General features: G+C 39.1%; 1 protein-coding gene across 1 annotated transcript in view; it reads right to left on the bottom strand.

Moving 5' to 3' along the window:
• Nucleotides 1–13935, bottom strand: part of LOC117243109 (lachesin-like) — a 104750-nt gene that overhangs the window by 14410 nt on the left and 76405 nt on the right. Inside the window, exon 5 of the mRNA XM_033510319.1 lies at nucleotides 11231–11416. Within this exon, the coding sequence (XP_033366210.1) occupies nucleotides 11231–11416 (186 nt within the window). The remainder of the gene's footprint in view (nucleotides 1–11230; nucleotides 11417–13935) is intronic.

The following is a 13935-nucleotide window of genomic DNA, read 5'->3' as shown; positions in this document are numbered from 1 at the left end:
CCGTTTCGGAGTAAAAGCGCTAAAGCTGAAAATATAGCGATGAATTTTCGTTATAAATACCATGTCTAGTCAATATAATTGCCGCATATTTTATATGTCGATTAATTAATCCACGAGTGGATGGAGCAAAATTTTATGCGCGTTGAAAAAAAATGGAAAATCGCAAACGAAAATTTCTTTCTAACGAAACATTCTTTATTTAGAACAGAATTTTCGTTGGAATTATAGGAATTTGGCAATTTCTCTGTTATCCCGATCAAGCTCCCAAGATAATAAACTTCTAGAAGAAAAGAATTTGAACGCACTCAGATAAATTTCCTGATGTGAGTACATAGAATTAGAGTGGAAACCGAGCGTACAATTTTATCGGGGGGCTGCTGCGCCTTACCTCTGACTCCTCCGAGTAACGGTATTTCAACGAGCATGCCAAAACTTGCTCCGCGCTACATATATTTTCCGACACGCACCGGAACCAGCCGAAATTTAGTGTTAATGATACGCTTAACGGTTGCACGATGCATCAAGTCCTTTCTTACTGAATCTCTAAATTATATCTATGGGCATTACTGTATTCGCGAGCGGAACTGAATAACGTAGCTCCTAAATCCTGGCTGTATTTCGCTTCCCTTAACCTCTGCTGTAGTAGAAGCTTGAGCAACATATCATGGAGTTGTAAAGCTAGAAGGGGCGTACGAACCCCACCAGTGCCGACGACAATGTTGTCAATGAGTGCCATGATTTTTCGTTAATTAACGATACACCACCGGCCGATATAATACGTAAGTCGACGCGGATGCTACCCAACATTGTTGCGCTGGTTAACAATCCTCGCTTGAATTTTCACATATCTCGCACCGATCGCGTGCTGGTTAAACGTGAACTGTACGTACGCAAATGGGTACGACAAAGAGACGGCGACGAAAAGAGAATACAAAGTTCCGGATAGATTCACCTAGTTCTTCTATTTGCACAGCGAAACTACTGCTCGTTCGTTACTCATTTTCCGCATGATTTCGCTTCTGACTACGCCAGGTTCGAAAACTCAGCAACTTTTATTTGTCTGCTCTCTCTTGCAGGTGTTTTACGTGGGGCGAGCGTCTTTTACTGGTTTCTTCCAACTATGTATTCGTCACTTTCTTGCATTAGAAGATTTATTACACCTGACGCTCGCTGATTGATTGCGGAAAGATTCGTTCGAGAATGTTTTACTAAAATTTTTGCGAATGATTCCTAAGCTGGTCAGTGGGAAGAAGGTAAGCTCTGCGCTTCTTCACGATAAATGCCGATTATTGAAATAGATTTTGGAATACTCATTTTCTTGAAATCTCCAGTATTTAAAAACCTTCAACGCTATTTAATTGAAGGTAAACTCTCTTCGATCCTATATAAAAACTGACAACATTCGGTAAGTAGGACACCGTCCTATATATATACCTATATAAATACCTATATAAGTACCTTTACAAGCAGTGCAGGTTCTAGTCCGGAACGATGCTGGTTATTGACGCAAGTCATCGTTTCAAATAATCGACATTATTGAAGTAGCACCATACACGGAAAATCGCGGTAAGCGCGAAGTCGTACTAGCCGAGTATCTATCAACGAGCAAGCTACTACATTATTTATCGTACTGTTATAATTCCTTTCAGGGATTCGTAGAGAAAGGAATATAGAACGTGCAAGTTCAATCTGCGTCTGGATTTTACGAAATGATGGTGCATCAAACGACAGGTCGTCGCGTCGCGTCGTGTCGCGTCCCGCCGTCGGTATAGTCGAAGGACTTGGTTTCACTCTAATATCTTTCCACTCCACTCACGATTTAAGGAAGCTATCCAACAGTCGACAGAAGATGGAGGCACCTGCTCTTACGTCCTACCGCGAGGTGTGTGCGGAATTACGAGGATGTAATCTACGCTACGATGAAACTTCAATCGTTATAACCGAGTTGTCTCGCAAGTCACTGAACTGCTTAAAACAGTCTCAACGAATACGTCATTAAGGCGAGACAGGCGGGCAGAGGTGTGTGCCCTTCTCGTCCTCTCTGTTTCTCCGTGGTACCCTTATCCTTTATCCCTGCCACGTGACAGTTCAGTGACAGGCAGACACGCGTGCCCAAGCGCGTAAACTTGCCGGTGTCACGAGTGAATTATGAAACTTGGCTTCATTCCACGAATTAATTATCGTCTAGTCGCATAGGACTCTATCAAGGATGTTGATAAATATACGTGTTAATCGAAATAACGTCTAATCGATCAATTCGTTTAGCGGCTTCAAATTCGAGCGAGCCTTATAATCGGCTTTAAAGGATCGTTCATCTTTATGATAATCCGCAGTTCAACGAGGCTATTAATTCCTATCAGGAATTACCGATTCCCTTGGAAAATGCTTCGTTGTTGTTATTTTGTGTCTTTCTCTTGTGAATATCGATCAAATACGTCAGAGATTATATCTCAACAATAAGATTGGTTTTACCAAGTGCGCATTAAAGAATTCAATTAATTAAGAATTCAATCCCATCAAGTATATGCAAATTTAATCAGAGCAATTAAATTTGACAAGTGTAATTTAGAATTGAGCCATTTGGAGAATTCAAAGTTCAATTTGTATTTCAATTATTCGAATACATTCGAGCAACTCATCCGTTCTATTAAAATTATTTTCGATGTTATAATTTTATCTCAATTCGGATTCTGTTTCAGCTATTCGTTCAATTCGACTCGCCTTGTTTTTCTTTCAGGTTCTAATTATCAATCTCTCTTTTGCATAATACGATATAGCTTATTGATAGCAGTTGATATTTATGATACAAAGTTACATAAGCTAATTCGTTGATAAATCATTATTCTCGAATGCTATCGAAAAGTAGGTACTAGGTAATTCGCGTTATGGATTCATCTTAAATATTATAAACGAACTGGGAGATACTGTAATTAAACGATCAAACGAACTTATCTGAAGTAAAGTTCGGTCGAAGTTTCGTTTGAAGAGATTACATATGTAATCTTCTTGTCGATTATAATAAAGGTATCGCAACGTTTAGAGTGAAAAAATCGCTATCCTACACGCGTCTCCCACTCACATTCGTCATTCTTTCAGAATAAGCCTAAAATTGCTATTTTTGGGGTTGAAAGCAAGAGAGAAAATTCTTAGTAAAGAATTTTTTAGGGTAGGATTTAATCTCTTCGAACAAGGCTCTTTATATAATTACAATCGAACTTCACTTCGGATAAGTCCGTTTGATCGTTTAGTTATGTATCGCGCGTCGTTCTTGAAATTACACATTTAGTTGTTCAGAAACGGCAGTTTTTTACTTCATAGTATCTGGATTTTATATTTTAAATGTTATTGTCAAAAATATTTGATATATCGTTCAGTTTGGCTCATTCTCCACAAACGACAAAAGTAAAAGAAGATTTAACAGTGAATTTACATCTCGAACAGAAATTATATACTTTTTTATCCCTGTAACACATGCAGCTTCGGCAAACGCTTTTGAAGTTACCATGTGTCTTGTGGAATTGTTCGAAAATATTGATATTTTTATCCCGCTTCTGTATAGTGTTTCTTTGATCTACGACTGAAGGTTGTTATTTTTTTGATAGATCTCTTTTATCGAAATAAACAGATTTATGATCTCGCCTCTAACTTTTCTTGTTCTCTCTAGATATTCAAGGATTGCCGATGTTACACGCATAATTCTATAGACTGTACGAACCTCGAGAGTATCAATAAGGATTGATACCGATTTGGATCCAAGGAGTTTATTATATCAGGGACCTCTTTTTACACTTTTTTCGCTATTTTCTTTATATTCTCGATTTTTATATTAATTAATGTATATGCGCTATATATTGCCGTAGCCAGTGTTAACAGCATCGCAGCATATTTCCCCATGAAGTTCTTTATTGATTGATTTTTCAAATGGATATAACGTCTTTAAATATTCTAATATCCGAGCTGCGCCCCATGTCAGGGCATACTCAGAATTGATGAACTGTAGGCGCTTCTTAAGAATCAGCACCATGCGATTTTCTTCTACTTTGCCGCTAGGAGTGAGTGGTACCATCGATCTGTATACGTTTAAGGTTCCGTAGGATACGTCAATTTCGAAGAGTACCATCAGAAATTTGAGCAGTTTCTCGAATCGAGCTTATGGTGTTTACGTTATTCTTTTCGCAGAAGTCCGCCATATTATATTGACTTATAGTTATTTATGATATTCTCTCATCGTCGATGATGCCAGCGATTCTAATAAGATAGCTAGCGTTTTCTGCGGTAGCCCTTTCAGTAGGAATGCCTCCCTGATACTCTTCCTACAATCACATGCAGGTGATCCCTTCTCGGGTGCTGCTTTGTCCTCTACATGGAGACAGCAGAAGGTTGGGGCTCGGGTCCAACGTTCGCTCGCATATAGTCATTTGAATACGGGATATCATAGTTAACCAGTCTAATCCAGTACAACTAAGATAGCCTCAGCCTTGTTGTTCTTAATTTTTATTAGAATCTCCAGAATCAATGCGAATAACGGAAATGCACAGAAGTTTAACTCAGTTCATTTTATTATGAAAACGTCAACTGCACTAGTGCCTGGTTCTAGTAACAAAGAGAAAATTTTCTTGCATTTTGCGTTTATGCAAATAGGTCATACCCCAGTCTACCGAACATTTGTACAATCTTATTGAATTCTAAATCGCATAATTCCTCATTTCTATGAATGTATATATGATGTGAATAAGTAGACTTTTTCCTTTTTTGTTTTGTTTAGCTGAACCTAACGAGTAGATGTTCTATTTAACTAGTTTTTTCATGAAGCTTGACTGTATACCCTGAGATATATTCTGTGTTACCCCTTCTCATTCATTTAAATATTCTTCTAGTTTTGTCAATTGAGTGCCACTAGTCGACAGTCAATAGTTGCAGTCATCGATAGCGATGTTAACTACTGATAGCGGCAGCAATCGCATTTCGTTTTTCTCTATTCTCTCGTCTCCTTAGGCGGACTATAGGCACCATAATTGCAAAACCATTGGGACCCGCTAGTCCACGACGCAGTAAGCCAAAGGACGTAATTTACAGCACCCTCAAGTCTTCGCTATCTCTTCCTAGAATCGAGAGTAATGAAATCCAGGCGTCCGCTCCGACCGTGAAAAGATTCACGTTTTCTTATAATATAATATTATGTGTTACGCCACGAGGCTTATCACAGGCTGTATTTTCTAACCGTCACTCGCGGTCCTACAGTGTCGCAGGCAGATCGTCTTGTCTGCCCGACGCATCATATACAATGTATAGACGAGCGCATAGTTGTCGCCCAGCAGCGAGTTCTAGAAACGTCGATTTTTGTCCGTTACGTTTTCCACACAAGAAGGCGGCATACGTGATCATAGGCGCGAACGGTGACGTGACCCGAGCATAGTGGGGGTCGCCTTCCAAACAAGACAAAGAAATGATCGCAGGGCAGTCAGTCCCTTCTGAAGAGCCAAACGTTACACATCGAGAGGTCTGACGAGCAAAATCAAAGACGCATGGTCTAACGAATTCATTGAGAGATATTGCAAAGTCCAGTCAACTTTCTGTAGCATATTACTTTATTCATTGTTAAACAATTTGTGGCGTGTTCATCATATTATTGTCAAATATATTATTATATGTTAACCTGTTAATACAGTGTTAAAGTCATTGAACCACCTCTGTTATCTTAACCGAAACAGGAGAACGACTATTTCGCGGCGTCGATTAACAGAATCGTAGCGAGAATTTACGCCTCTCGCTGACGCGTTTTCCTAGCGACCGCGTCTCTCCGGAAACGGTCGTAACATTATGTTATATTATAAAATAAAAATATCTCTTCGCATACTTTCTTACTATTCTTGACAAAACCACGCATTCTTAAGTTTTAATTATCCTTTTATTCTGTTGCAAGCATAAAGCGTACACTTGAACAATATTGCGTAGTAACTTTACTCTAATTATAGTAGTAGTAACGCAATTGCCCAAGTTTCAATATGACAATTTCTTTTAGAACATATGGCTAATACCTACAGCTGACTTCCGTGGTCGACTATTTGTCGATCACGGAAACAATAAAATTGCTCAGTTTGTTGAGCTCGTCTTGACGATAGTAGTACAAAGAAGAAAGGAAAGAAACGGGGAAAAAAAGTAACGAATATTATTTCAACAAACATCATAAAAAAGTCGCACATGTGTGGTCTGATAACATATAAAAAATTATTTTTTACACACGATGGAATTAACATTATTGTAGTATCGGGTAAAAACCCTGGAGAAAATCTCGATGTACTACAGATAAAAAACAGTAAAAGTGCTGACAAGCCTGGGAAAGATGGGAGGTCCCATCCCCAATTTTCTTTTGTTACCTAGGGACAGTTATTGAAAAATGGTACTATAGTTAAAGGCGAGTCAATTGCTTGAAACCATTCATTTTGAGCCAACTCCGTGAATATTAATAATTAAAGAGACTGTCCTCCATTAAATGTACTACGCAAAGCAACCAGATGAAATTTCCTTTCACCGCCTCTCCCATAAACATATTTCATTCCGAGGTGCATTGTGTTTGCCGCACAATCGGCACGACAAGCATATCCGAAAGGAACCACTGTTCAAATCGCACGAAAACAAGCAGGAAAATATGGTTAGCCGAAACTAAACTGCTTATAGAAATTCGCCCATTTCCTACGGAAAGGTGACATCGAATTTTCCCACTCGACCAAAGTGTATAGAATGGGAGGAAAGGATGGAGGAAAAGATAGAGATAGAAATAGAGACAGAGAGAGAAAGAGGAATTTGAAACTCGTCTAAAATCATTGCAACCAAAGGGATGGATGAAATTTGTATTCAAGCTGTTTCCCACCAACGGACATTTTCGACAGTATTCCTTGCGTTTAGTACTTAGAGATCTTGTAACACTCAAAGCGAAGAAGTGGATCTTTAAGTTGGCAACGATTACTGCTCCTTCTCTCTCTCTGTCTCTGTCTCTCTCGGAAGGAAGGAAGGAAGGAAGGAGGGAAGGAAGGAGGGAAGTAAGGAAAGAAGGAAGGAGGAAAGAAAGACAGGCAGGAAGCCTGGATTCAATCTGAAATGTCGGAAAATTAGATCTCAAAAGAGAAACTCGACCCTATCTCGCGCAATATCACACTGTGTCCAGGCCAGATGGTTGAAAGAGTAGGGAATAGAAAAAAGTCGTACTTTGCACAGTAGTGTGTATGTTAGTGCAGCCATGCTTTAATACTAGAAGGTATAGCTGTCTAGTGAGAAGTCGATGGAACGAAAAGTGACGTTTGTCCGTTGGAGAAAAATTTGTCCTTTAAGCACTCTACTTTTCTCGTGCCTGCGGTTTGGAAAGCACTGCATTTTTCTTGAATCTAATATAACTGAAATATAAAAAAAAGTGACGTAATAAATGAATACACGTTTATGAAATAAAACAATAAATAATGATATGCGTAGTCATGATTAATATATGGTTTAATTATATTCATGGCAAAGTTAGTTTTATCACGTCTGGTAAACACGAAAGTGGTCATCGCTATCGAAGAAGGATAATCCAGCAGATTTTATTTTTACAAGCTCCTTCAACAGGAAAAATAGCTTATAAAAGAAAGTTTCGTAGTAACGATAAGAGGTTAAGGGGGAATTGGAGAACTTGGAGTATGTATTTATAAACAAACTGGAAAATTTTATCACGGAAACATCTGTATTCATGAAACTAGTGCTGGTTAAAAAAATACGTTATAGTCTTAACAAACACAGGGTGGGTTCCTTGAAATAAATATTTCTCAACCGTATTTAAAAGTGAAGCAATTCTATTGGAAGTTACATCTAATTTTACAGTAAACTTAACTTAATATTTATAGAAATTTCATCATTATAAAATATCGATACACTATATTTAAAGTGTTAATTGCAAAGTACATTGGCATTATAATCATAAATAATAATCTTGGTCAACTTCCTAGAATGTTTAATCTAGGGCATGATAGAATTTGGAAAATATAAGAAAGATCGTTAAAAGTTATTGTTACGACCGTTCGCGGAGAGACGCGGTCGCGAGGAAAACGCGTCAGCGAGGGGCGTAACTTCTCGCTACGATTCGGTGAATCGACGCCGCGAAGTAGTCGTTCCCCTGTTTCGTTTAGGATAACAGAGGTAGTTGATTTGAATATGACACAGTAGTAAGTTATATTTCACCGTTTATTCCACAACTTATAACGAGGATAGTTACACTGGTGCGTATGTACGAGATGAGTGAGTGACTGAGTGATCTGCGGGTGTGTATACCCGCTCGAAGGATGTTGACCGTTCGAAGGATGCAAAAACAGTACTCTTGGGAGACGATGCTGTCTCGGAGGAGAGCTAAGGATAAGTGTGTCTAGCGCACGGGACCATCGGATTCGTTGGTGCCGATGTTATTTTGGAGAGTGAGGGAATAGGCTTCGTTTTTAATTGGTTAAACGAATGGTCTTGACCGCCCTCGAGAGAAAGTGGTTAGTGGGAGGAAAGTTGCAGCGTACGTGACAAAAACTGACTTTCCCTTGTTAAGCCGTGGTAGACAATAGTCTCTAGAAATTCCTCCGGACCAGATGTTTGTTTCGTTTGGAGGACCTTTTCTAGGAAATCTATGTGATTTATGGAAGGTCCTTGCAATCATGGAAGATACGCTGCGAATATCCGAAGACATCTGGTTGCCATATTGCCAGCGGTGTGTGGCCTCGGCTAGGTAGTGTTACGCGACGTAACAGTTATGAAGAAATTTTTTTTTAATTATACTTTCGAAAAACATCATTACTGCTTGAATAGAATGCGACTGTCATTTGCCAATTACATGGAAAGCATTATTTTGACAGCTTTTTTGGAATCACGAATGCATTGTACCCCTTTTTTTTAGGAGTCAAATTTTATTCCACCGTGAATTCTATGTTCGGCTGCATTGCAATTTTTTGCGCGGAAAGGAAATGGGTCGTCCCGCTGCTCGTCAATTTTATGCAAGGTTATTTGTCTTGCACGCTTCTAAAAGGGACCAAGTTTGTGGAATAGATAAAAATACAAATTTTACGCGCGCATTTAGATCACAAGCTTATGTGTCGCAGATCATCGATAAGGTTTAACTACGAGTTTTACGATTTTCCGAATTGTAGAATAGCCCATGCCCTGTTCAAATTATTAGAAAAAGAATGTATCAACATTAAGTATGAGAAAAAATCAATCGACATGTTTTACTTTCTTAAATAAAAAATACTGATAAGAGATTTATAGCAAATGTTTCATTAATAGTAACAGAAATACATGTCGTTAAGTAGTATCTAATAAAGTTTACCCTTCGTTACGAAGAAAATGATCGAAGCCTAAGTGTTATTTCCAAGGTGTTCATAAGCGAGAGCTGACATTCCTGAACTAGCTGAGACAGCTTGTTAAGTTTCCTGGTATGCCATGCTCCTGCAGCTTCCAGAGAAATACCTTCGATACTTGCAGAGATTGTAACATCGTAGGTAACTAATACAGCCGCCCCCGCTATCCGCACTAAATTTCCATATTTCAGTTATGTAGTATAGCAACTGCTATTTGTGTCTATCACAACACCAATCATAAAAATCATTAGGACTTGCCACAAATATGACATTGTTCGCTTAATTCGATAGTTTGTATTATTGTACGACTGATTAGATAAATATTGAACTAATATTACTTTACCATGCAGTAATGCTAGGTAATCAGAATTACACGGATGCGAATTCCGTTAAAGAAATTCGATCATATCCCATTTCTGCCATTTAAAGATTTCCTAAAGTAATAGTAATAAGAGCAATGACAATTAATAAATAATATAGCAGTACGATATGTGGCGGCACTCAACAACAAATACCGCCACTCGACACTAACTTCTGTCGGACGACGACAGCGCAGTGGTTCGCTCCTTAGGTTACGAACGTTCGCGACCCGGGTTCAAATTCCGGCGACCGAAGTCCGATTTTTCTTCTACGCATCAAAAATGGAAGAAAAACAGCAGTACCCCAGCAGCGACGTCTACAGCCAGCAGCTACAAGTATCACGGACAACATATACACCTCAGATATATTATACATTTATGTGGTAACTTATGTGGATCTTAGAGTAAGGACAAGTAATGATGTTTTATTTAGAGTTTAGTTTAGTTTAATAAGCGATACTCAATACAAAGGACCGATTACAATATCGTCGCACGTCTTATTATCATACTCTCCGGCTCCTCCACTTACACTCTCTGACTTCTCGACTCATACTGCCCAGTCTCAACTCACATTCTAGCCGTTCTAGCATCCCTTTGTCTTTTCCTAGGCCCACCACACACGTATTCCGCAGACGCTCGTTGCCAGGGTCACGTAGGCCTTTTCTACAAAACTATGCACTTGAAAAGATCGACGACACATTGATGGACCCGACGGCGCCTCGGCTCTCGCGACATTGTTCATGGTTAACTCGATGTTTCTTAGGCCCTTTTCCCGATACTACATTTATGGAAATGAGAGATTTCTCTTCGAAAAACAAGATTTCCCGTGTCTTTTCCTTGTTATTTTTATAAATATGAATAAGCTTTTTTCAACAATTTACTTTGTTCGATGGATCGAGTAACCACTCCGCGAAGACCATTTATTTAACTTGTTCATACATGAATCGTGTATCGACAAATTAAAATGTGCAAATTCCATCAGTTACGTGAAAAGAACTGTGTAGAACATCGTATCGAGAAAGGGTACAGAGGCGAACACCTAATTGGGATTGATGTGCCCCACAACTGACGTGCATCCTGGAACTTTACTGATCTAAATAGTGTAGGTGATACCGTTTCCAATTAGTTATTTCACCAAGTTTCTCGTTCTGCCACGATACGTCCTACCGGTTAAACTATGTGCAAAAAGCTCTGACTCTGACTGTTTGATCACTAGAAACGCTCAAAATAGCAACCAACTAAACGCGCTTAACAGTCATCTGCATTTAAATAAATACTCCGTTTCTTGCATCGATTTTCAGTCTTGAGGAAAGATTAAATATTAAAGAAAATCTTTGAGATTCGAAGTTCTTAATTAACTATTTTTATAATCTTACATTTTTATTTGTTTTTAGTTCATCCTCTAATCGAGTACTTTATACTCGAGTATAATTAGTATAATGAGTATAATTAGTTTTCTATTTCTATTATACAGTTTCACTATTAGAATAATTCCGAAGAAATTACCTGACTTTTCATCGGATCTGTGTTAATCTGACACATGTAAAGCCCCTCGTCTTCCTTTTGCACGTTCTTTATGTGGAGATTCCATGTGGTATGATCGCTATGAGATACCGAGACCCTGTTATTGTGAGTTATTACGTGATCGTGGATCGCCTGGATCGCCTTAGTATCCACTTTCAGCCACCCAACCTGCGGAAATATTTATTTATTACGAGAAATTCAGCGCAACCAATTAATTTGAAAACCTCAATATGCGGTATTGCAGTATTTTAAACTTTCGATAATATGGATTCAATGAAAATTAGGAAAAATCGTTTCGCGTTATTCTTCGTATAAATCACGAAGAAAATCAATTATTCTTCTAAATTCGATTTACTGTCCTATTCTTTAACCATAACTTTGTTCACAAACAAACGTACAGCTTAAAGAAAAAGCTGCGTCATACAAAATCAATTTATTATATCGTTACATAGCTTCTAATTGGAAAAAATATCCGTAAAGCGACGTTTCAGACGTAATGAAACGACGGCTTTTTGAAGTTGGTTTCAATTCAGTTTAGCGAGAAATTTACTAGAACCACGCAGGTTGAACCTATTAGTCAAGTGTAAGTCCTCTCTCCGGTCAGATCGAAAGGGTTAATGAGTCGGTGGCACACCGAGCAAACGAGGACGATCAGAGGGCACAGACGTGTTCATGGATTTCGACGGTCGAGAACACCGCAATTTCCCTATAGATAGGTCGAATACGGAATACAAACAAGCCAGATACCTACGCCACGACCGGAGAGACACGTATAGGCGGCGCGTACGCGTCTTCTATCTCCTTGGCCAAACTTCGGAGCGATATTTGCATTTTCCTTAGAATATTCCAAATCTCGGTAAGTCGCAGAGGCATGCTATGGGGGATCTCGAGAAACGCTTGTATTAACAGAAAAGGGGTTACCGAATGTGCTTGAGGGATGTCGTAATGGTGTTCGAAATTGTTTTCGGAGAGTAGCTCTCGCTGCTAGAAAGATGTAATTAAAATTTATTCCTACAATGTCTGTGGTTTACTAGTGATTCTACAGAAGTGGGAGTTTTTTGCGGCTCCGACTTTTTAACACTTTCAAAAACGTTAGACTGTATTATATTTGCATGGCAGAGGAAGATAAGAGCTGTAACTTCATAAGCAAATTATAAAGAACTAACAATTTAATTTATTGATATTCAAAAATTACTTTTTATACATAAAATTCTCAGTTCCTTACTATGTCACAACTACAAAATTTACTCTAAAACTAAATTTACTCAGTGAACAAATCTTAAGTATTTACTAATTTTCCCTTTTTATATATATGTCGTATCGTGGCCGTAATACGGTCCCGGGTCGCTATCATAGTAAGGGTTTGAGGTATGTAATGAACCTTCACTGGAACTATCCATCTTCTTACACAGTTGAAGTGACGTTTATTGACACAAATAAAGATATTACAAAGATAGCGAAGAATCACGATGGTTAGGCACTTGGGACGCCGGTCTAAGACTCGATAACGAACCGCCGGTCAACAGGTTAGTAGGTTTATTTCTTCATCAAAGTCTAAGTTGGAATTGATACCAAGCGTGGAGTAATCACAGATAGCAAGGTTAGTTAACTCGTCCAGAGCTCGTACACGAGAGAGAGTGACTCTCCGTCACGGTAACGCTGTCGAGGAGAACTATGATGGGGTGCGTCTAACGGCACGAAATCATCGGATTCGTGGAGAGATGCCTTCATTCGGGAAGTGAGGGAAATTGACGTTGCTGTTAATTGGTCAATTTCCATGTTGGTGTTTAGAGAAGGATGCTAGCCGCCCTTGAGGGAAAGTTGCTAGCGGGAAGCGTTGTTCGTCAGAAAAATAGATTTCTCCTATCTTCCCATAGTTGGGACAAAGACTGCTTGTCCGTTTGAAGGACCTTAATTAACAAAATCCTAAGATTTATAGCGGGTCCTCAGGCTAGATGAACATGTACTGTGGAGATGCATCGGCATCTGGTAACCATCATACCCGAAGAATAGAGTCTGCATGTGGCGAGCCACGGGACAGAAACCGTTGGAATGTTTACTGTCGCGTGCTGCTACAAATATTTTTTTTAAGGAGAGCTATAGAATTACTCCATACCTTTGTTAGACAAAGCGTTCATCCCGTGACTGCGGCTACGTTCAGCGACTGGTCGTCGCCTCGAGCCCAAGCTTATTATCACGAATCTCGAACAAATACAATCAGATTGAATGACAATTGTTTAATTACGCTTATGCTAGAATCTAGATTACGGTGTCAAGGGATTTTCCCGAAGTTCCAAAGGGAAGGCCCCGATGTCCTTTCATCTCCGGCACGGCCATCCTGACTATCTCACGTCCTCGGGTGTAACTAAAATATTGGGTTTTCCCACATTAGACTCAATACAATTAACGTTGTTTACAAGTTAGCTAAGTGTCCAAATAAACCAATGGTCCGGTTCAACAGCAAATTTTGTTCGGAGATTTGGTAAAAAAAGGAATAAAAGGAAACAAATTGGTAACATCATGATTAATATTCAAAATGCTGGTTGCATCCTGCGGGTTATCAGTGGGCCTGATGGACCATTCTCGATTTCGCACCCAAATGAATCTCGTTTTTCTGGATCGCACGACCACACAGAGTTCGATTACATTGTCGCCCCGGCTGCATGTGAACTTATCACACGACCTCA

Source organism: Bombus vosnesenskii, unplaced genomic scaffold (assembly GCF_011952255.1).
Source record: "Bombus vosnesenskii isolate JDL3184/JDL3185 unplaced genomic scaffold, Bvos_JDL3184-5_v1.1 scf7180000013265, whole genome shotgun sequence".
Classification (NCBI taxonomy): Eukaryota; Metazoa; Arthropoda; class Insecta; order Hymenoptera; family Apidae; genus Bombus; species Bombus vosnesenskii.
Note: the sequence above shows the minus strand (reverse complement) of the source record. Positions and strands in the feature narration are given on the sequence as shown.